General features: G+C 53.3%; 2 protein-coding genes across 2 annotated transcripts in view; both read right to left on the bottom strand.

The window, feature by feature from the left end:
• Positions 1 to 896: 896 nt before the first annotated feature.
• On the bottom strand, positions 897 to 13,290 carry LRRC71 (leucine rich repeat containing 71). The gene is made up of 15 exons (XM_011928465.1): positions 12,935 to 13,290; positions 9,816 to 9,965; positions 9,354 to 9,482; positions 9,188 to 9,263; positions 8,886 to 8,963; positions 6,338 to 6,406; positions 5,953 to 6,112; positions 5,792 to 5,875; positions 5,604 to 5,693; positions 4,454 to 4,603; positions 4,154 to 4,247; positions 3,339 to 3,427; positions 1,952 to 2,063; positions 1,444 to 1,565; positions 897 to 1,130 (listed from the first exon to the last, which is right to left on the bottom strand). The coding sequence occupies exons 1-15, from the start codon at positions 13,092 to 13,094 to the stop codon at positions 1,014 to 1,016; spliced, it is 1,680 nt and encodes a 559-aa protein (XP_011783855.1). The 5' UTR covers positions 13,095 to 13,290; the 3' UTR covers positions 897 to 1,013.
• A 4,190-nt stretch (positions 13,291 to 17,480) lies between these two features.
• The window catches only part of PEAR1 (platelet endothelial aggregation receptor 1), a 12,526-nt gene continuing 7,629 nt past the window's right edge, over positions 17,481 to 22,377 (bottom strand). The window contains exons 15-22 of the mRNA XM_011928463.1: positions 21,504 to 21,632; positions 21,259 to 21,387; positions 20,899 to 21,111; positions 20,599 to 20,687; positions 20,360 to 20,492; positions 20,120 to 20,188; positions 19,780 to 20,028; positions 17,481 to 19,239 (exon numbers count right to left, since the gene is read on the bottom strand). Coding sequence (XP_011783853.1) covers positions 19,088 to 19,239; positions 19,780 to 20,028; positions 20,120 to 20,188; positions 20,360 to 20,492; positions 20,599 to 20,687; positions 20,899 to 21,111; positions 21,259 to 21,387; positions 21,504 to 21,632 — 1,163 coding nt within the window. The 3' untranslated portion in view covers positions 17,481 to 19,087. The remainder of the gene's footprint in view (positions 19,240 to 19,779; positions 20,029 to 20,119; positions 20,189 to 20,359; positions 20,493 to 20,598; positions 20,688 to 20,898; positions 21,112 to 21,258; positions 21,388 to 21,503; positions 21,633 to 22,377) is intronic.

Raw genomic sequence — 22,377 nt, 5'->3', positions numbered from 1 at the left:
ACAGCTGGAGCAGTCAGACTAGGAGGGCTCCAGGCACTCAGAGGCAGGAGACAGGCCTAAGCGCCACTGAGCCACACAAAGTAAGATGGCAGGACAAGGGAATTCTAGGTAGGCAGAGGCAGTGGAATGAGGGAAGTAGGGCTAGAGAATGTGGAACAGGTTGAATCTGCTCAGAAGTGAGGAAGGAAGGCTTGTCCTTGTTGATCTGCGCCTTCTCAGACACTGCTATAGGTTACAGGTAGGCTCCCCAAAGCCAGTCCTGTGCTGTCTGGGCAATGGCAGGTGACCTCAGTGGAGGCAGCACTGAAGGGTAAAGGTTTGGGGACCGTGAATTGGCTCAGGAACCTCACACCTCTGGTTTCAAATTGCTGACTTCTGCAGGCGGGTTATTAGGGTTCATGTTCGGTGCTTAGCCTTGACTGTGTAGATGTTGAGCGTTTAGCACCCTCTCCAAAGTGGCCTGCCAAGCCTTTGTCCATTTTCTTAAGCTGAACCTTACCTCTCCTCCAAAGTAGTCAAACACCTGGGCCAGCCAGATGGGGAAGCTTGCTTAATTCCTCTGCTTTACCTACTGCTGCTCCCACTCTCCTCCCAAGCCTGTGCGTGTCAGTTACTAATCCCTATCCCAAATCTTTCTGAATGCAAACCCTGGCATCATGCATGTCCCCTAGGGAACACAGTGGGGGCATGGCTATTGCCTGAGCAAGGAAGAACTAGCCCCCAGGAGGCAGAAGGGCAATGCCCCTGGCTAACTGAGGCCAGAGGGGCTGAGATCGTCCCCAGCAGAACTGTAATTCAGACCACTTTTCTGCCATTCTTGGCCATGTAACATGGACAGACACAAAATCTAAATGTTCCAAGTAGTTCTGGAAAAAAGTTTTCAGACAACCTCAAGGAAAAGTATAGCAACAGACTTTGTTATTGGTCTGAGATCTCCCCCAGGGAGGTCAGCCCACACAGGGACAGGAGGTGCTTCTGTGGCCCGAGTCTCAGAGGCAAGCAGGTGGGAGGGGCTAGGGGAAGAACGCGATGGCCTCATCCTCCCTGAGTTTGGCCTTGATGGGATCCCTTGGCAACATCAGCTCCTGGATTATGGCGTACGCAGGACATTGTGGGGCGAAGCAATTTTTCTGAAAAGAAAAGGAAGGCTGACATCTGACAAGAGGAATGAAGATTAGTCCTCTGGGAGAAAAAAAAAAAAATGGTCCTGGGGCAGGGTGGGTTAGGGGCTGGGGCACATGCAGAAAAAGCCGAGTGATTAATACTGCTGATCTTCCAGCAAGAGGAACGGAGGTTATGTTGTGATTTTTAAAAAGAAGCAGAGAAACTACAGAGCTCCCTTGGAAATGGGGAGACAGAAGCTGCCTGCAGCAGCTGTCTAGTGTGACAGCTGATTGATAGGGGCAAGCTCTGCTTCAGCAGGAGAGAGTGAAAAGGACTCACAGCCAGGGACAGCCACAGCAGCCCCACTGGACCCTTGGACACACTCTTGGCCTTGGAGAACTGCAGCTGATACTGCACTGTGGCGAGGAAGCCCTCCAGCCCCACCTCTGTGATGCAGTTCCCTGGTGGAAGGTGCAGACAGGTGGCCTCTTAGCACCACAGGCCTCACTGGCACCTGACACACCAGACATCCCCAGCAGCCCAGTTCCTCCAGCTCCCCACTCCAGACTCACTGGCCCAGGCACACCTTTCCCTGACCTGGCCTTTCACCCAGCTCTTCACACACACCCCATCTAACTCCCGTCATTACTCCAATCGCCTGTCCCCAGCCTCCCAGACTCAGCACTTCCCCTGGCCCCTCAAGCCCTGTGCAAGAGAGCCTTGGAGGACACGTAGCCCAAAGATGGGAGGACCAGGTCTGCTCCATAGAGTCAGGGCAGACACCCTCAGGCAGGACAGGACCCAGGTAGCCTCATGGCAGGAGGACAGGGGAGGCTGGCAGACATACGGAGGAGGTTGAGGTGCAAAAGGACCTTGTTCCCAGGCATGAAAACTTTCCCATCTCGGTGCTCCACAGGCTCCAGGAGAGGGTTGATCACCTCAGTAGCCTCAACAACCAGCTGCTAAAGCAGAACACTAATTGCAGCAGACAACAGGGGAGCTGGTCAACAGGCCATTCATTCATTCATTCAACATACATGTTTTGACTGCCGGCTATAGTCCAGGCTTTGTCCCAGGTGCTGGGGATACAAAAATAAATAAGCCCATACCCTCAAGAAGCTCCTTTGTGTGGGGGAGCCAGAAAGTGAAAGTAACGTGGTCTAGAGTGAGCACTGATAGAGGCAAACTCAGAGCACTGTGGGAGCACGGAAAGGGAATACCTAGGCCAGGCCAGGAAGGGTCTCCTGTGAATGCACATCATGTACGGGAAAGGTGTTCTAGGCAAAGAAAGCAGGTGCAAAGGCTCTGGAAGCGTGAAATGGTATGTCACATTCAGGTATTACTAAGTGTTTCCTAACACCTAGAGCAATGAGGAGAATGGATTGGAGGGAAGTGACTGACAATGACGGGCGCAATGAAAAGAAATTGCAATAGTCCTAGTGACAGCCTGATCAAGACAGAGGCAGAGATGAAAAATGGAAACTGAAAGCCAATCCCAACCTCTTCCTGCCTCTGAACATCCTCTTTTGTAAGATTTTGTCTTGGGTGCCAGAGAAGACTCCTGGAAGGAGAGGGGCCCTTCCCTGCCTAGGGTGTGCAGGGAGTCTTCCGATGGAAGAGAAAAATACAGAGAGGCAGATGCTCAGGCAGCTGACAGAATGGAGGGATGAGGGACGGTAGGAGCACTGCAGGCAGCCCAGGAAGACTTCCAATGCAAGCAGCTAGTTGGTCCAAGTTGAAAGGGGGCACAGAAGATCCAGAGGCAAAACAGAGAGGGTCTGAAGAAAGACCCATGCACAGGGTAGCGTGGGGCAGTGCCATGACCATAAAAATGCGCTGCCTTCCTCGGGGAGCTGCTGAGAGGGGCAAAAAAGAAGACACTTGGTTCCTATGCAACAGTCCAAGCAAGTGATGGAGGTGGTGATGAGGAACTGAAGGCCTCTGGGGAAGCAGCCTGGCTGAGTTGAGACAGCAGATCCAAAGTGTGGGCTACTAATAGACAAGTAAAAGTAGAAGGGGCCTGCTCCCACTATTCCCACAGAAGCCCAGGGTGAGATGGGAGGGGGTTTCAGGTGAGGTTGGAACAGGAGTGGAATACAAATTTGAAAGTAAATGGCTGCTGCCACAGCATGGGGCTGGAGACCACATTCCAGGAGGGGCTAGGGTGAGAGGTCTCAGGCAAGCCTAGAATCCCAGGGGTGTGCCCCCTGCCTCCACTCCTCCTGGCAGCTTACCTCAGACTCCGGGAGGATGCTGCGCTTCTCTCTGCTCCCGATCTTGATCCCTTTTACCCTGCTTGGCTTCTGCTCAGGGATGGTTACCTCTGGGGCCAAAAGAGCAGCCAGAATGCACAGTGCACACTTCTAATGCCACCCAGCCTCCCTCCCCAGAAAGAACAGGCTAGGTGAGGCAAAGAGACCCCCCAACTTTGGGTTTGGGTCCAACAGAAATGGCTGGAGGGGGCTGGGTGTGGTAGCTCACACCTGTAATCCCAGCACTTTGGGAGGCCGAAGCAGGAGGATCACCTGAGGTCAGAAATTCGCAACCAGCTGGCCAATATGGTGAAGCCCTGTCTCTACTAAAAATGCAAAAATTAGCTGGGCGTGGTGGCGCATGCCTGTAATCCCAGCTACTGGGTAAGCTGGGGCAGGAGAATTGCTTGAACCCAGGAGACGGAGGTTGCAGTGAGCCAAATCGCACCCCTGCACTCCAGCCTGGGCAACAGAGTGAGACTCCATCTGAAAAAAAAAAAAAAAGAAAAGAAAAAAAATGACTGGAGGGGGCCCCAGCTAGGTGGGTGGGTTCTTTGAAGACAGGGCCACAGAGCTCCAGCTCCAACAAAGGGGATGAGGAGAGCAGTGGGTTAGGATGTCTGGGCTGGATGCGGCTCTCCACATCATCCCTCTGTGAGAAGGAAATCAAGCCCAGAGGGACATGGCAAGATGAGCTCCAGGCAGGCGCACCCAGGCCCAGAACAGCCTCCTGCACCGTCCAGGCACTCTTCCCTCCTCCACACAGGAAGGTGCCGCCAAAGGGCGGCCGCACTTACTCCCCTTGCCTGCCTTTGTGGCATCTTCTTTCTTAGGTGTTCCTTGTGTGGGTGACTGCCCAGACCCCGACTTCTCCTCTTTCTTGGCCAATTCCTGTGGAGAATGTGGGAAGAGAGGTGGAAGTCCCACCTCCGGAGGGGATGGGCAGTGGTGAGGGAAGCAGCCCAGATTAGGACCTGCAGCCTTAGGGGGAACTTCAAAGGCCCATGTGGCCTTCTTCCCTCCACCACTTCTGCACATGATGGAAGCCCCCTCCCCTGTCTGTCCAGCACCCAGGCTCTGTCCCATTGCACACCTACCCATGACTTCTCCTTTTTCTTGCCCAGGCCCTTAGGGGTTTTCATTGTCTGCGTCTTGTCTGTCTTGTCCACCAATGCACTATTGCTGATCCCTACCATCTGACTCTTCTCACGGTCCATTTTGGAGTCCCCATGTCGAGAGGAGGAGGGCTGTGCTCACAAATGGGAGGGAAAGGAGGAAGAAGCCAGAGCCTCAATGGGGGCATGAAAGGTAGCTGTACGCATACTTGGGGAGCAGTTGAGCTGACAAGCACCCTCCCACCCACCTCCCTGCCTAATAATTTGTATAGGACTCCTCTGGGGTGAGATGCTCTGGGGAAGAAAGAGCAGAGGGACCTGGGTGGGGGTGATAGGAAGGGTGACGCAGGGTCTCAGATTCTCATATTGAGGGGAAAAAATAGCAGCTTTTGTTGAGCTAAGTGCCAGGTGCTATTTTAACTGAATTGCAGGAAATAGGTCACTAAATCCTCTCAACAGTCATGAAATAGGTACAATTACCCACTTACAGATGAGGAAACTAAGGCAATGAGAAGTTAAGTAACACAGGCCAGGTGCAGTGGCTCACGCCTGTAATCCCAATGCTTTGGGAGGCCAAAGCAGGCGGATCATTTGAGACCAGGAGTTCGAGACCAGCCTCGTGAACGTAGCGAAACCCCATCTCTACTAAAAAAATACAAAAGTTAGCTGGGCGTGGTCGCACACACCTGTAATCTCAGCTACTCAGGAGGCTGAGGCAGAAAAATCGCTTGAACCCGGGAGGCAGAAACGGCAGTGAGCCCAGATCGCACCACTGCACTCCAGCCTGGGCAACAGAGCCAGACTCTGTCTAAAAAAAAAAAAGTTTAGTAGCTTGCCCAGGATTACAAGCTGGGATATGGATGAGCCAGATTTCACGTCCAGATGTTCTCAATCTAGTGTCGAATCTCTGAACCAACCAGTACACTCTACTGCCCATAAGGTGGTTCTGCAATTAGAGCCCGCCCAGCAGGGGCCTGGCAAACGTCTGTGCAGAAATCGGAGGGAAAGACAGTCACGACAGATGGTGGAGATTAAACCGGATGGCCAGTTTGCTGAAAAGCAGCGGACTTGGGGAGTGGGCTCGAGGGTCAGAGGGGCTCTCGGCTGGTCCTGGGGCCTTGTGACTCCTCACCGATCGCGAGCGCTCCTGCGTCCCTTTCTCCAGCAGGAGACGCCGGCGCTCCACCACCTCCGTGTGCGTCAACTCGAAGGCGCGCAGGACCTGAAGGAGGCTGGCTCTCAGCGGTCGGACGCCGGCGGAGTCAGGGTCGGCACCCTCGGCCCGCCCACGCCCCAGCCCCACCTGGTCGGCACACCCACCTCAGCCAGCTTCAGGGCGCCCTTGTCCTGGATGCGATTGTGGGCCAGGGACAGCCAGAGCAGGGAACGGTTCAGCCGGAGACCCTAAGAAGCGGGCAGGGACGCGTGAGCCGCCCGAGGCGCCCCTGCTCCCAGCAGGTCCCTCCCCGCCGCGCACGCACGTCCGCGATGTAGCCCGCGCCCTCGTCCCCGATGTGGTTGAAGCCCAGGTTGAGCGAGACGAGGGTCCGGTTGCAGCTGTGCAGCGTGGACAGTGCCTGGCCCAGGAGTTTCGCCCCGCGGTCGTCGATGTTATTGTTCCGCAGAGACAAGTGCGCAATCCTGGGGCAGCCAGAGGGAAAATGTGGGTCGCTGGAAACGGTACAGGGCGCCCGCCGGAATACGGGAGACTTGAGGGCTTGAGGGGGCTGTCTGGTCTGAGGATGTAGGGGCAGGAATCGACGGCCCTTGCCGAGATGGTAGGGGGACAAGGAAGGGCAGGAACTAAAAATGGCTTGGAATTTCGAGACAGGCCCAGAGAAAGGGTGTGAGGGCAGGGAGTCTCACGTGCTGTCCAAGGCCATGAGCTTATGATAGGACTGCTCCCGCAGTGGGTTCCCCTCCAGAGACACCTTCCTGAGGGCAGGGGAGATCTGAGAACTAGAAGGTACCACTGAGGCCAGGTAAGGGAGGGGAACAGAGAGGAAGTGTGCTTCCCTGGGAAGCAGATAGGAAGCAGAGTCGAAGGATTGCCCCCCAATATAGGAAAGATATGTGACAACTCCCCAGACTAAAAATTCACAGGTGTGCCTGTTGTGAAGGGGCTGCTCCCCAAAGTTGGTGACCCAAGGTAGGGTGGCCCCTAAGATGGCCTTCAGTGGTCCCCACCTCCTGGAACTCATGCCCCTGGGTCATCTCTTCCCCTTGAGTGTGGACTTCACATTAGAAGTGACTCACTTCTGGCCGAGCACGGTGGCTCACGCCTGTAATCCCAGCACTTTTTGAGGCCAATGCAGGCAGATTGCCTGAGCTCGGGAGTTTGAGACCAGCCTAGGCAACAGGGTGAAACCCCGTCTCTACTAAAAATACAAAAAGTTAGTGGGACGTGGTGCCGTGTGCCTGTAATACCAGCTACTTGGGAGGCTGAGGCAGAAGAATCACTTGAACCCGAGAGGCAGAAGTTGCAGTGAGCCGAGATTTTGCCACTGTACTCCAACCTGGGCAACAGAGCAAGACTGTGTCTCAAAAAAAAAAAAAGAAGAAGAAGAAGAAGAAGAAGGGGGGTGGGGTGGAGGGAAAGAAGTGCCTGGCTTCTAAAGAATAGAACATGGCAGAAGAGATGGGACAGCACTTCCAGGTTTAGGCTGCAAAGGCCATGGCTTCCGTCTTGACTGCTCTCTGGCACTCTCTCAAATGGCCAGCTGCCATGTGGTAAGGACACTCGAGGCAGCCTGTGGAGAGGCCCAGGCAGCCACATAAGCGAGCCTGGAGGCAGATTCTCCACCGCAGTTGATCCTTGAGGTAACTGCAGCCCGAGTCAGCAGCTGTACAGCAACCTCAAACCCTGAGCCAGAGCGCTCAGCTAGCCCACCCCCAGGTCATCTCACAGCAGCTATGAGATCATAAATGTATGTCCTTTTAAGCCACTGAATCTTGGGGTTAATTTGTCACACAGCAAGAGATAACTACAACATGAGCATCCACACGGCAGTGGCTTCTCGAACAGTGCTGTGAGAGTGGAGGTCCTTTTCTAAGTTACAGCAAAAACTGAACTAATGGCTAGAAATGACTCTATTTGCTCCCATGATTTCTTATTTTGTTCAACCTTTCAGCCTGCCTCATCTGTCACACAAACTTGATTACATTCAGTTTAAATTTGTTTATGTTGCTATGACTTACTTTTACACCTTATTTACAGATGAATTCATATAGTTGTTTTCTGCTAGCTAATTCCCATGATGGAATGAAACATGTTTCATGGTGTTTTTGTTTTTGTTTTTGTTTTTGAGGCGGAGTCTCGCTCTGTCACCCAGGCTGGAGTGCAGTGGCTGGATGCCGGCTCACTGCAAACTCCGCCTCCCGGGTTCACGCCATTCTCCTGCCTCAGCCTCCCCAGTAGCTGGGACTACAGGCGCCTGCCACCTCGTCCGGCTAGTTTTTTGTATTTTTTAGTAGAGATGGGGTTTCACTGTGTTAGCCAGGATGGTTTCGATCTCCTGACCTCGTGATCCACCCATCTCGGCCTCCCAAAGTGCTGGGATTAGTTTCATGGTGTTTTACACAGAGTGCTGGGGATCCCCACCTGAAGAAGATACAGTCCCTGCCCTCAAGGAGCATCCATGCCATCCACAGGAGGAAGACAGGCAAGCCACTGCACGGAGGGGTACCCCCCCATGAAGCAAGAAGAGGCAGGGTTATGTGGGAGCCTAGAGAAGGGGCAGGACCAAATCAGCCTTGCCCCTTACACTCCCAACCACACCTGTAGTTACCTGCCCCATACCTTGCTCCTGCTCCTTCCCATACAAGTATGCCCTTTCCCAATTCCCTCTCTGGCCTGCTCCTAGGCCTCCTTCAGCTCAGTACCACCTCCTCCAGGCAGTCTTCCAGGTCTTCCTGCCCCACATCCATAAAGTGGGGTGGCACTTCTCTCTGCCCACTCCCTCCCCCGATGAACCAGTCCTCCATCCCCAGTCTCCACATTGCCCTGTAGTATTTATTCTTTTGTCCTTTTCTCTCCCTCCCTGGACTGTGAGTTCCTGGAGGATAAGAACTTCTCTTACCAGCCCCTAATACAGGGCCAGGGCCCCAGGCAGCCAGGAAGGAGAGCGAGAACCTCTGGGGAGGGAGTAGAGGGTAATGAGACTAATGCAGGGGAGACAGAATGAGCCCCTGAAGGTCAGGCTCTTTGGGTGCCGGTGTGGGCAGAAAAGCGGACCTGGCTTCTTGTCTAATGGGGGTATCATGATCCAACAGACTTTGTCTGCTTCTGATTCCACAGGGATGCCAGCCAGGCCCACAGGAGCTGGGACCTGCCACTTCCATCCCCACACTGCTTCCCTCTGACCACCCGCCCAGCCAGGCTGCCCAGGCACTAGGGGCCTCCCACTCTGCTGACCTGAGCGTGGATGAACAGAGAGGCAGGAGCTCGATGAAGGTGGTCAGAGTCTTATCCGTCAGCCCCACCTTCCAAAAGCTGGCGTGGGCGGTAAGTGCAGAAACAGAGCTAGAGCGCTGCCTCCTACTGGAAAACTCTCCCTACACCGACCTCCCAGCGGCGCCCTTCCTCATCCCCCACCTCCCACCTCCCACCTCCCCACCGTCTCCAGGGTCTCCCATGCCCCTTGGTTCTCTCTCCCAAGCCACTAGGAGCCCCAGCTCCCACTCCGGCCTCCCGCCCATCCCCCCAGTGCCTCTCACTTGATGGCCTGTAGCTGGGTGAGCGGGGGCAGACATTTAGAGAAGATACCCAGAATCCGTTCTTCAACCTTCCAACCTACCGGCCAAGAGGAGGCAGGTGCCTCAGACCTGGGAGGCGCCAGGGGAGCGGGAGGGAGCTGGGGCAGGTGGGGGGAGCGGGACTCACCGCGGATGTAGATTTCCTTCACCGACTTGCTGTCCTCCTGCTCCAGCTCCACCTGGATGGTGGGCCGGAAGAACACGTATTTGCTCTCCAGGCTGTTGAGGCTGCAGGACCCCGACAGCCGCGGATCGTCTGGAAGGCAGAGGTGAGGAGGGAGGGGAACAGCCACCTCCCCAGGCCCCACGCTGGGCCGGCCCACGGGTGCCCGGGTGGGATTGGAGGACACCGCCAGCGCGGGAGGCGCCGGCCTGCGGGCGCTGCCTCTCCGGCCACGCGCGCCTCTGCTGGGATTTGGAAAGGAAGACGGGAGACTCCTCCACCTCCCCACCGGCCTCGTCGAATCCCCCCCGCCCCAACTCACACACACACGGCCCCGCGTCCCTCCATTTGTCCCGGAGCGGGAAGGGAGGCTGAGGATGGACGGAGCGACCCTGGCAGGCACCGGGGAGCTCCACTGTCACTCACCTAGGGTGGCCTTTTCCGACAAAGAGGCGGAGGGGACGAAGGGCGGGTGGGGGCGGGGCCGGTTGACAACTTTGGGGAAGTCCGTGTAGCCCCATCGCGTGCAGAGCTCGGCAAAGTCGGTCTCGAGGACCCCCGAGCACTGGTACTCCTCTGCGGGGACGGGCGGGGGTGTGAGAGAAGGGGCCGCGCCCACCCCCGCATCCCCAAGCTCACCGCGCAGGCGGAGGGGCCCTCCTCAGATGGATATTTTTGCAGCCATTCAACTTGCAAATGCCTGGAAGAACGGACGCTGAAAACACTTGATAGGAAACCGGGAAAGCAAGAGCTCGGAGAAAGGGGATTAAGGGGCATGCGTGCACGGTAGGCAACAGGGTCGCCTCTTCTGTGTGCTGGCTTTCCCACTCCCAGGTCAAAGCCACTGCCAGCCCTGCTCTCCACTCCCAGCCTGGGCCTCCGCCTTTCCCAGGTGTCCCCAGCCCAGCCTCCTCCTCACAAGACTTCTTTCCCTGCTGGAACTGCTCAGGGTCCCTGGGAGAAAGAAGCGCAGGCCCGATGTGAGTTCCTTTCCACTCCCACTCCTTCCCTACACATACACCCAAGTGCAGCAGAACGATACTTTTATTTAACACTTCCCCTGTCCAGTGTGTTTATATAGCACTTCCTAGTGTCCAGTGCTGTTTGAAATGCTTTAGAAATATTAACTCATTTGTGAGTTACATTAATTCACACATGCCCACCACATCCCAACATGAGGGCTGTGCTATGCGAACTTGAGACTCTGAGTCTTCAAGGGACACTTGCACTTTCTGGCTGCCCACCATGGGCATCCCAAGAAGAAGTGCCTCCTAGAGATGGGACGGGAGTCCCTGCCAAGTGCCAGACAGACTGGAGCTCCATAGAACACCACGCTGGCCACAGGGGCAGGTGCTGCAGGAGCTGTGTGGGGGAGGGACACCTGCAGCTCAGCAGTAGGGAGTTTGCCTGAAGGTGTGGTGGGGCTGGCAGGATGCAGAGAGGCTTGAGGGTTCATGGGGAAAGGCATGAGAGACATGTTCCTCTTGTGTCTGGCCATCAGTGGGAACCCAGGCACACAGCCAAATGGATGAAGCAGATAAGAAGGCATAAGGAGGTTGCAGTGTCCCCCTGGTCTGGCTGGCTCCTGCACACCTCCCTGCCCTCCCAAGCTTACCTCTGCTGGAGGAGCCCCTCACGCTTCCTTGCTTCACTCATACCTCCCTTCTCAAGAACAGAGATTCTCAAGCTTTAACATCTTAAAAATCACCTGGAGAGCCTCTTGAAACAAATTTCCTGGACCCTATCCTACAGAAATTCTGATTCTGTAGCCCAGGTGAGGGCCATGGTTTTGCATTTTTAGCAACTTCCCAGATGATGCTGAAGTTGCTGGTCCAAGGACAGCACCTTGAGAAGCCCTGCTGTAAAACAATGCTGCCCCACAGTACTTTATGCCGCGGTGGAAATGGGCTCTCTCTGCACTTTAGCAGGTAGCTACCTGTCAGACAGCACAGCTCTTCTCCCTCCCACATCCCTTGCTCATGCTTGCTAATGATCTCAACTCGTAGCTTCTTGAGAATTAAAGCCATTAGATAGGATGTCCTCTAAATCCCTACACCTTCCTATATCAGCCATCACTCTCTACCGGACACGAGCCCACATCTGCCCCTACCACAGCACACAGTGATGTCTGCTAAGGCCACTGTGACCTCCACGTTGTCCTATCCAGGTGCCTGTGCAGGTGTCCCTCCCATTCTCTCCTACCTCTCTGCTGGCTGCTCAGGCTCCCCTGCCAGCTCCTCATCCTCTACTACCTGTAAGGCTGGATCCTGAGCCCTCTCCTCTTCTCTGTTTATACTCCCTGCCTCCTTATGGGGTCTCTTTCATTGCCAGGACTGAACTATGCCAGAACATCAGTAGCTTCCAAAGTCACAACTCCACCCTTAACCTATCTTAGTCACTGTTGACCCATGTGTCCAGCTTTCCAGCTGGCATCACCCCTTGGAGCTCCTCCCTTACATGCACCTCCTTTGGGCTTTCCCATCTCCATGAATGGCACCTCCTCCCACCTAGTGCCCAGTCCAGAAGCCTGAATCATTCTTGCTATGTTGCTCACTCCCTACCCTGTCCAATCCTTCACCAACTCTTATTACTTCTACCTCAAAAGTGTTTCTTTGAGAGGCCTAACCCAATCACCCCTCACCATTCTCACTGCCCTATCCCAACTCCCACTGTCCCAGGACTAGGCTGTTGAAATAGTCTGGTAACTCATCTCTCTGCCTCCTTCCACCCCATTTTCTATACAGCAGCCATCGTTGTGTGTGTGCGTGTGTGTGTGTGTGTGTGTGTGTGTGTGTGTGTTTTGAATGTAACTGGCTTCATACTTGTAGGGGATTCTATACTGTCTTGTCTTCCCTTCCAGAAGATGTTCTTTTTCCAGCTCTTATAATTCCTTCCCCTCATCCACCAGCACTGACAAGGAGATAGCACCTGGCTAATGCTGGACCATCAGAGCTTTCTCCCAAGTTGTTTTACTTTGATTCCAGAGACAGCAAGTTCTTGTCCCCATGATGTTGAAGCTGGCAGATTTGTATCAAAAAGTCTTCTGAAACACTTCTCCTTCATGCTTAGTTTGATTGGGGTTCTATCACTTACATCAAAAAGGGCAGTACATCTACTTATACCATTCTACTCATTTTCTTTTCCCAGAGGATGTAAACCCCATGGGGGCAGGACCATGTCCATCTCATTCTCCTCCATGACATACCTGACCTCATGGCTGGCATTTGGAAAGTAATTGTTGAATCAATGAATGAACACCTGTAAACTCTGTTCAAAGACACCTCCTGGCAACTCCCCTGGTGCCCACCCCCGGGCCTTCCTCTCTTCTATATCTTATCACATCTTACTGGTATTTGTCACCATCCCAAACCAGAGTGTGGGTTCTTTAAGATCAAGTTCAATTCAAACATCTATCAAGCCGAGATTCAGGAACTCAACCTGGGTACGTATGAGTTCAACCATAGCCATCGAGCAGTGAGTAGTGAGTGGGAACCCAGGAAGACGTAGCCTGGAGGCCCGATCACCCAACCCCGGCGCCAGCGTACCAGGGCTTTTGGGCTCCTCCTCTCCCAGGAGAGGCAGAACAGTCGCCGGCTTCTCTTTGGCCGCGCGCTCTCCCTTTTTGGTCACCGCGCCAGAAGACTTCTGGGTCCCCGGACGCGGGGCCCTGGGTGAGGCCCCCGGCGCGCTCTGCTCGCTCGACATGCTGGTGTTGTCTGCAGCGTCTCTGGGACCTTCGTCGGGGCGGAAAGGTAGGACCGCACTCTATGGGGCTCACTCTGGAGGTGGCTGAATCAGGGGATCTCTGTTCCGCGTCCAGGGACCGGATCCGACCCGTCCGGGGTGGCGTCGCCTACGCGTCCCTCTCCAAGACAACCGCACGAGGCGGGAGGGCCCGAGGGAAAGGGGCAACCGCAGAGAGCACGCCGGGCCGACAGGGGGCGCCGCAGGGCAGAGCAAGGCGAGGGGAAAGCCCGGGAGGGCGGATGGCGGAGCGAGAGCCGGAGGGGCGGGCAGGGCCCGGCGGAGCAGGCAGAGTTAGGGCGGCCGAAGATCACAGGAGCTGATGGGCCCCGGAGGGCCAGGGCTGGCCAAACCTGTGCTAAGGGAGAAGGGCTAGGGTGACCCAGGACCTGAGCGGAGCCATGGCGAGGGAAACGAGTGGATCTTAGGACGGGAGCGGGGACAGGGATAGGGCGAGGGTGGGCAGTCCAAAGCATCCTGGAATTGAGCCCGGGGTAGCAGGGCGGACTCGGCGGGGGCGGGGTAGTGGGCAGTCGGAGGACATCGGGGAGAATCCAGGTGGGGGCAGGTCCACTCCAGAGTCCACCCACCTGTCCGGTAAGGAGAGAGCACCTGGCGGAAGGGGTCTAGAAAAACCCATCCAGTTGGTGTGGTGCTAGGTTTCTATTCTCGACCTCCAACTGTTTAGCCTCCTGGAGGACTCTGGGGACTCAGTTAATCCGCTAACGAGTTTATAAGGTGAGTCACACTCCTTACAAACCTGGGATTCAAAGTCATCACCTGCCTCCTACTCTAGACCCTGATGGTTCTGCTCTGGTGGGCCCCATTTGAGTACAGGCATATCCCCAAAATACTAAGGGTTGGGTTCCAGACCACAGCAATAAAGCTAATATGGCAATCAAGTGAGTCGCACCGCTTTTGTTTTTCTTAGTGCATATAAAATTACGTTTACACTATACTGTAGTTAAGTGTGCAATAGCATTATGTCTAGAAATGCATATACTTTTTTTTTGAGACGGAGTCTCTGTTGCCCAGGCTGGAGTGCAGTGCAGTGGCGTGATCTCAGCTTACTGCAACCTCTGCTTCCCATGTTTAAGCGATTCTCCTGCCTCAGCCTCCTTAGTAGCTGGGATTACAGGCGCGCACCACTACTTCCGTCTAATTTTTGTATTTTTAGTAGAGATGAGGGTTCACCATATTGGCCAGGCTGGTCTTGAACTCCTGACCTCAAGTGATCCTCCCACCTCGGCCTCCCGAAGTGCTGCGATTACAGGCATGAACCACAGCGCCTAGCCCAATGCACATACCTTAACTTAAAAAATACTTTATGGCCGGGCGCGGTGGCTCAAGCCTGTAATCCCAGCACTTTGGGAGGCCGAGACGGGCGGATCACGAGGTCAGGAGATCGAGACCATCCTGGCTAACACGGTGAAACCCCGTCTCTACTAAAAATACAAAAACTAGCCGGGCGAGGTGGCGGGCGCCTGTAGTCCCAGCTACTCCGGAGGCTGAGGCAGGAGAATGGCGTAAACCCGGGAGGCGGAGCTTGCAGTGAGCTGAGATCCGGCCACTGCACTCCAGTCCGGGCGACAGAGCGAGACTCCGCCTCAAAAAAATAAAAATAAAAATAAAAAAAATAAAAAATACTTTATTGCTAAAAATGTTAATATCATCTGCGCCTTTAGTGAGTCATAATCTTTTCACTGGTGCAGCACCTTGCTTTGATGTTGATGGCTGCTGACTGATCAGGGTGGTGGTTGCTGAAGGTTGGGGTGCCTGTAGCAATTTCTTAAAGTAAGACAACAGTGAAGTTTGCCACATCAATTGACTTCCTTTCACAAAAGATTTCTCAATAGCACGCAATGCTGTTTGACAGCATGTAACCCACTGTAGAACCTTTTTTCAAAATTGGAGTGAGCTCTCTCAAATCCTGCCACTGCTTTATCAACCAAGTTTGTGGAATATTCTAAATCGTTTCTTGTCGTTTCAACAGTGCTCACAGCGTCTTCACCAAGAGTAGATTCCATCTCATGAAACTGCTTTCTTTGCTCATTCATAAGCAACTCCTCATCCATTCAACTTTTATCATGAATTGCAGCAATTCAGCTTCATCTTCAGGCTCCACTTCTAATTCTAGTTCTCTTGCTGTTTCTACCACATCTGCAGTTACTTCCTCCACTGAAGTCTTGAACCCCTCCAAGTCATCCATGAGGGTTGGAGTCAACTTCTTCCAAACTCCTGTTAGCATGGATATTTTGACCTCCTCCCATCATGAATCACAAATGTTCTTAATGGCATTTAGAATGGTGAATCCTATCCAGAAGGTTTTCAGTTGAATTTGCCCAGATCCATCAGAGGAATCACTATGTATGGCAACTCATGCTTTACAAAAATGTGTTTCTTAAATAATCAGACTTGAAAGTCGAAATTGCTCCTCAATCCACAGACTGCAGAATAGATACTGTATTAGCAACCATGCAAACAACGTTAATCTCCTTGTATATCTCCAGGTGCATTGTCAAGGGGCAGTAATATTTTGAAAGGAATACTTTTTTTCTGAGCAATAGATCTCAATAGTGGGCTTAAAATATTCAGTAAACCATGCTGTAAACAGATGTGCTATCGTCCAGACCTTGTTTCATTTCCAGAGCACAGAGACACAGGCAGGGTAAAATTAGCATTCTTTTCTATTTATTTATTTATTTTGAGTTGGATTCATGCTCTGTCACCCAGGCTGGAGTGCAGTGGCACGATCTTGGCTCACTGTAACCTCCGCCTCCCAGGTTCAAGCTGTTCTCCTGCCTCAGCCTCTCCAGTAGCTGGGACTACAGATGTGTAACACCACGCCTAGCTAAATTTTTTTTTGTATTTTTAGTGGAGATGAAGTTTCACCATGTTGGCCAGGCTGGTCTCAAACTCCTGACCTCATGTGATCCTCCCCAGTCAGCCTCCCAAAGTGCTGGGATTGTAGGCGTGAGCCACCACATCCGGCCTTTTTTTTCTTTTTTTTCTTTTTAGAGACAGGATCTTGCTCTGTCACCAAGGCTGGAGTCCAATGGCATGATCATAGCTCACTATAGCCTTCTACTCCTGAGCTTAAGTGAACCTCCCACCTCAGCCTCCCAAGTAGCTATGACTACAGGCATGTGCCACCACGCCACATTAAAGACTCAGCATAATTCTTAAGGGCCTGAGCATTTTTGGAATGGTCAATAAGCATTGGCTTCAACTTAAAGTTACCAGCTGTATTAGCCCCTAACACCTGTCCTTTGAAGCTCTGAAGCCAGACGTTGACTTCTCTCTAGCTATGAAAGTCCTGGATGGCATCTTCCTCTAATACAGGCTGTTTTGTCTACATTGAGAATCTGTTGTTTAGAGGAGCCACCTTCATCAATTGTATTAGCTAGATCTTCTGGATAACTTACTGCAGCTTCTACATCAGCATGGGCTGTTTCACCTTGCACTTTTATGTTATGGAGATGGCTTCTTAAACTTCTTTCATTAAACTTCACGAACCAACCTCTGCTGGCTTCTAACTTTTCTGTAGCTTCATCACCTCTCTCAGCCTTCATAAAACTGAAGAGAGTTAGGGTCTTGCTGTAGATTAGGCTTTGGCTTTTGAGGAAATATTTTGGCTGATTTGATCTATCCAGACCACTAAAAGTTTCTTCGTATCAGCAATAAGGCTGTTTCACCTTTTTTTTTCTTTTTTTTTTTTTCTTTTTTAAACAGAGTCTTGCTCTGTCACCCAGGCTGGAGTACAATGGCATGATCTCAGCTCATAGCAACCTCTGCCTCCTGGGTTCAAATGGTTCTCCTGCCTCAGCCTCCTGAGTAGCTGAGATTACAGGTGCGCACCACCACACCTGGCTAAGTTTTTGTATTTTTAGTCGAGACAGGGTTTCACCATGTTGGCCAGGCTGGTCTCAAACTCCTGACCTCATGATCCACCTGCCTTGGCCTCCCAAAGTGCTGGGAGGCGTGACCCTCCATGCCTGGCCGGCTGTTTCACTTTCTTGTTACTCATGTGTTCACTGGAGTAACAATTTTAATTTCCTTCAAGAACTTTTCCTTTGCATCCACAACTTGGCTGTTTAGTGCAAAAGGCCTAGCTTTCAGCCTGTCTTGGCTTTCAGCATGCCTTCCCCACTAAGCTTAATCATTTCTAGCTTCTGATTTTAAGTGAGAGATGTGTGACTATTCCTTTCACTTCAACACTTAGAGGCCCCTGTAGGGTTATTAATTGGCCTCATTTCAGTATTGCTGTGTCTCAGGGAATAGAGAGGCCCTAAGAAAGGTGGGGGAACGGCTAGTCAATGGAGCAGTCAGAACACACACAACGTTTGTTGATGAAGTTTGCCATGTTATATGGGTGCGGTTCATGGCACCCCAAAACAATTACAATAATATATCAAAGATCACTGATCACAGATCACTATAACACATATAATAACAATGAAAATGCTTGAAATATTGCAAGAATTACCAAAATGCAATGCAGAGACCCAAAGCGAGCACATGCTGTTGGAAAAATGGTGCCAATAGATTTGCTTAAAGCAGTGTTGACATAAATCTTCAATTTCTTTACTTCACTTTTCTTAACCTATTGCTGTCACCTATATGTCCCCAAACCTTCAATTTCTTTAAAAATTCCGCTCCCTGTAAAGTGCAATAAATCGAGGCATGCCTGTACTCTCTCCTGTAATCCTGTCTCCAGCCTCTTCACCCGCCCTCAGCCCCAGCCACTCTGCCCCCCTGCCCCTGGCACCTTCCCACGTCTGAGCTCTGTGTTGTTACCCTGTGGAAATGCCACCGTTTAGGGAAGTCTCCAACTTATTCAGTCTATAACTGTCAGAGCACACAGGTGGCTCATCTATCTTAGCAGTTACTGCATGTCACTGGTACTTTAATTCAGTCAGCCACTCAGCCTTTGGGGAGCATTTATTGAGTGCCTACCCTGTACCAAGGGAGAGCTAATATTGAGCACAGGATTCTTGCCTTCAGGGAGCTTACAGTCTAGTGGGGGAGGCAGAGATTAATCAAATAATCACATAAAGAAAGAACACATTAAAGAAGTGCCTGGCACCCTATAGGCCTTCTGCAGGTACCTGGTGAGTGAACACAGCTGCAATCAGGGCTGTGAAACATGTACGGAGGGTGGGTGCTTCCTTGAGGAGGAGGTGTAAAGGAAAAGTAAGGGTGAACAGGTGAGTGGGGGAGGAAGGGCACTCCAAGTGTGCAAGTCCCTGTGCTAGAAAGAAGTGTGGCCTACTGGAGGACCTAGAGGCCTGTGTGACTGGTGTGCAGTGACAGGAACACAGTTTAAGGTGAGGCTGGAGAGACAGATGGGCCAGGCAAGCAGGGACTTTAAGGCCTTCAAAAGTTTTGATACTGGCAGAAGAGCCAAGGGGCACCTATGAAGGCTTTCAGGTAGGGAGTAACTAACCAGCCTGTATTTTGAAATTTTGAGCCGTGCATTGGAAGGTTCACTGAATGAATGGAGGGAGGCCAGTTAGGAGGCTATTGCTAGAGTTAATTGGGTTGGGTCCGTCTCCCTACTAAATGGTAAGTGTCCTAGGACAGAACCTGTGCCGGGTACCCTTCTAAAATCACAGACACACACACACGCACAGAGCCCAGCCCGAGCGTGCACAGAAAAGGTACCCCACACACGTCTGAAATCAGTTACCCAGCAACTTCCAACCCACCAGTTTATATACACAGGGCCCTGGGGGCCTTGGGAGCAGCGGGTTGGGAAAGGGAGCCAGGCATCCTGCTGATCAGTGTCTCCCATGGTGGAACCCGGGAACGAGGCTCCCATCTCTCCATTCACTTGCTCCGTTAAGTGTTCTTCATGTTCACCGCCTGCCGGTCCACTCCCTGCTCCTGGCAGGGGTACACTAGGCTCTGTCCCCAGCCTTGGGTGCTGGCCTCTGCCACACCATCCTGGCTCCTCAACGGTCCTGACGACGAAGTGGAGGTGATGGGGGATGCCGTACTGGAGGCAAGTCATAATGTCCAGGGATGTGGCTGTTCTTGGGTGAGTCATAGTGGCCAGGGGGTAGGCCCGGAGGCAGAGGGGGCTGGGAGCCCACAGGGTCTCGGTCTGGAAACAAAAAGGACAGGATGAGAGGGAGTGGCTCCTCCCACCACTCTCCCCACTCCGACCACTCCCACCTCACTCCTCTCCTCTTCAACCTCTTCAAGGCAAAGAGAAGGGCCTGGATACATACACCAATTTACCATCAGCTGGCCGCGCAGCTTCGAGCAAAACGCTCTTAGTTCCTCAGCTGCCAGGGGAGAAAGCCACCTCAGCCTGCCCACCTCCCATAATATGAGGAGACTTTATCACCTGCCTGGCTCCCTACTTTTCTGGGTACCAGCTCCACCACTCTGATGCTATACAACCCCACTTCAATCCCGAGTCCGGCGAGGTAGGTTCACCAAACTGTTCTCCAGATGAGGACACAGGCTCTGAGAGGCCATGTCGCCTCCCCATCATGCCTGATTTGACCCCGAAGCTGACCCCAAAGGCCTCACTCTTGGTGCCACATTATGCCTTCTCCTCTCCCTCTGTTCCTTCTCTGTTTCCGCCTCCCTTGTCCCAGTTCTCTGCTGCTCCTGCCAGTGGAGAGGGAGGGCTCACCATGGATCAGGGGGCTGGGCTGCTCGTAGGTGCCACTGTCTCTCTGTGGCTGGGGCTGCCGCCGCCTCTGGCTGTCCCAGAACTGAGGAGGCTGCCTGGGGGGAGATCCTGAGGGAGGGCCTTTCATCTCCATGTAGCTGCTCTCCCGGGGGCCCCCTGGCAGGCTGGGCAGGTCCCGGATGGTGGCGTAGGGGTTCTCACTGCTAAGGGAAGCCACGCTGGCCCCGAGCTCCTCTTCAGAGATGAGCCCTAAGGATAGAGGAAAGAAGTCAGGCTCCATGGAGGCACTGGTTCCTTAGCCCCAGCTCAGCCACCTCCCTCGTTGCCCCTGTGCCCATACCTTTATTATAGAATGGGCCTGGGCCATTGTTGTAGCTATAGCTGTAGCTTCGGTCCAGGCGGCTGCTCCCTGAGGAGGAGGAGGAGGCAACCGGTCATCAATCCTCTGTCCCCTCCCCAGGCTCCCGCTTCCTCTAGAACTGGGGCCCAGAGCCCCCGCCTCCAGACACACACACTCAGATGCGGCATCTGGGCTGCACACGTCCACCCGCACCACAGGCCCTGGCCTCTCGGCACCTACCCCTGTCCAGAGGCCCTGGAGGGGGCTCCCGGCGGTGCTTCCAGTCAGCAGGCAGGGTGGTGTGGTTATCATGCCCGTGGGCCCCACCTGACCGCTCAGGGGCCTGCAGGCTGGCAAAGAGTGGGCCTGGAACCTAAGGGGACAGTGCAGGAGGGAGAGCAAGAGGCAAGGACAGGGCTTTCCAGAGAATCAGGTCTGCACGCTTCCCTCCACAGTGCACCCCCTCCCCCGGCACTGACCTTGTTAGGGGGTGGGGGGTTCGGGGAGCACTGTGACAGAGTGTGGTAGCTGGGGTTGGAGTAGTAGTGACTGTAGCTTGGAGGGACATCTGCATGACAGACACAAGCACAGGGTGAGCTCAGCGACGGGCAAGAGTCCAAGAGAGCTGTTCTGTCCCTGGAGATCAGTACTTTGGCCTCCCTGACCTCCCTTCCTCCCTCCTCCCCGCTCCTCATCTTCCCTTTGGGTCACGCCCAGCATCCAGTCTTGTGCCTATGAGCCAGCCACTCATCTGTGCCCCAGGCCCCGTGCCAACTCACCTGGCATGACATACTCGGAGCCATCCAGTCTCCCGCTGCTGTAAGCCACAGCCAGGTGGTGGTGCTCCTTGCCTTTTTGCCAGTGCCGATAGCCAATGAACAGTGCCACTAGGGCTACCACAAGGGACCCCAGCACTGCAATGCCAATCACTGCACCCAGAGAGTTATACGCTACTGGAGTGGTAGGCATCACAGTAAAGGGCTCCTGGATTCCTGTGTGGGACGGGACGGTCACTCAGAATGGCATCTTGGCTCCGCTGCATGGGAGAGGTGCCCAGGAGGGAAGTAGGGACAGTATGAGGGGCCTAGGTCCCAGTTCCCTGGAGACAATGGGTGGGAAGGAGGGGGCAAAGAACTCACCGATCCTGCATGGTGCACCACTGTGCCCTGGGGGACAAACACAGGCACCAGTCTCTGGGTGGCACTTTTCTCCAGGACCACACTGGCATGGCTGGGAGCAGTTAGCACCGAATGTCCCCAGAGGGCAGCCTGGGGAGACAGCCAAGGAGGCAGGCAGGCATCAGAGGGGACATGAAACTCTAGTCTCCTTTTTGGGTAAGGGGTAAGTTGGAGGCAGGGGCCTGGAGTTCCCTTTCTGTTGGTACCTTCTAAACAGCGGTGTCCGGTCCAGCCTAGGGGGCAGATACAGCTCCCGTCCTGGGGATGGCAGGTCCCACCATGGTGACATTGGCAGGTCTGGGCACAGTTTTCTCCCCAGTGTCCTGGAGGGCATGCTATGGGAGACAAGGGGCCTGTCTGGGTGGGGTGGGTGCAGCTCCTCCTGGATGAACTCTCAGCCCCCAGCACCACTGCAGCCTTTAGCTCAGCTTTGGTCTCCCTGGGGACACCAAAGCTTTGAACAGTATCTGCAACCAATGACTCACAAATGATTATTTCCAGCCCCATCTCTCCCCCAAACTCCAAACCCACATGTCCAACTACTTAACATCTGCACTTCAAACTAATGTATTCAGTGCCACACAACCAAAGGCTTCCAAGCTACCCCAGATGGATTTTTGTTTTGTTTTTAACATGAGATAGAAGTAAACATATATCCTGTTTAAGGCATTATTTTTGTGTGTCTGACACTAACAATAATCTAATAGTAGTTGTAACCAGATTCTGTGGAAAAACTCTTCACCAAGATGACTTCCTTCTTTACCCTGCCTGCTGGTAAGCTGAGATTCAACCTTCTTCATAACAGCCTGTTTCCTCTTTCCAAACTCGTTTTACTTGGCTTTTTTGGACTAATCTTTTCAATGATCGTAATATATTTTTGTGGGGGAAAGGCTTACAAAATAAATGCATGTATTTATTAATATATAAATAAAAATAAACTGAAAAGTGCAAAAGAAAAAAAGGGCTGGGTGCAGTGGCTCACACCTGTAATCCCAGCACTTTGGGAGGCCAAGATCACCTGAGGCGGGTGGATCACCTGAGGTAAGGAGTTCGAGACCAGCCTGGCCAACGTGATGGAAC

This window comes from Colobus angolensis, unplaced genomic scaffold (assembly GCF_000951035.1).
Source record: "Colobus angolensis palliatus isolate OR3802 unplaced genomic scaffold, Cang.pa_1.0 Scaffold77, whole genome shotgun sequence".
Taxonomy (NCBI): domain Eukaryota; kingdom Metazoa; phylum Chordata; class Mammalia; order Primates; family Cercopithecidae; genus Colobus; species Colobus angolensis.
Note: the sequence above shows the minus strand (reverse complement) of the source record. Positions and strands in the feature narration are given on the sequence as shown.

Coding starts and splice junctions, on each gene's coding strand:
- LRRC71 (XM_011928465.1), bottom strand. CDS start 13,094: ATGTCGAGCGAGCAGAGCGCGCCGGGGGCCTCACCCAGGGCCCCGCGT. Junction 6,113..6,337: donor CTCATGGCCTTGGACAGCAC/GTGAGACTCCCT, acceptor TGGCTGCCCCAG/GATTGCGCACTTGTCTCTGC. Junction 3,428..4,153: donor CACAAAGGCAGGCAAGGGGA/GTAAGTGCGGCC, acceptor TTTTGGCCCCAG/AGGTAACCATCCCTGAGCAG.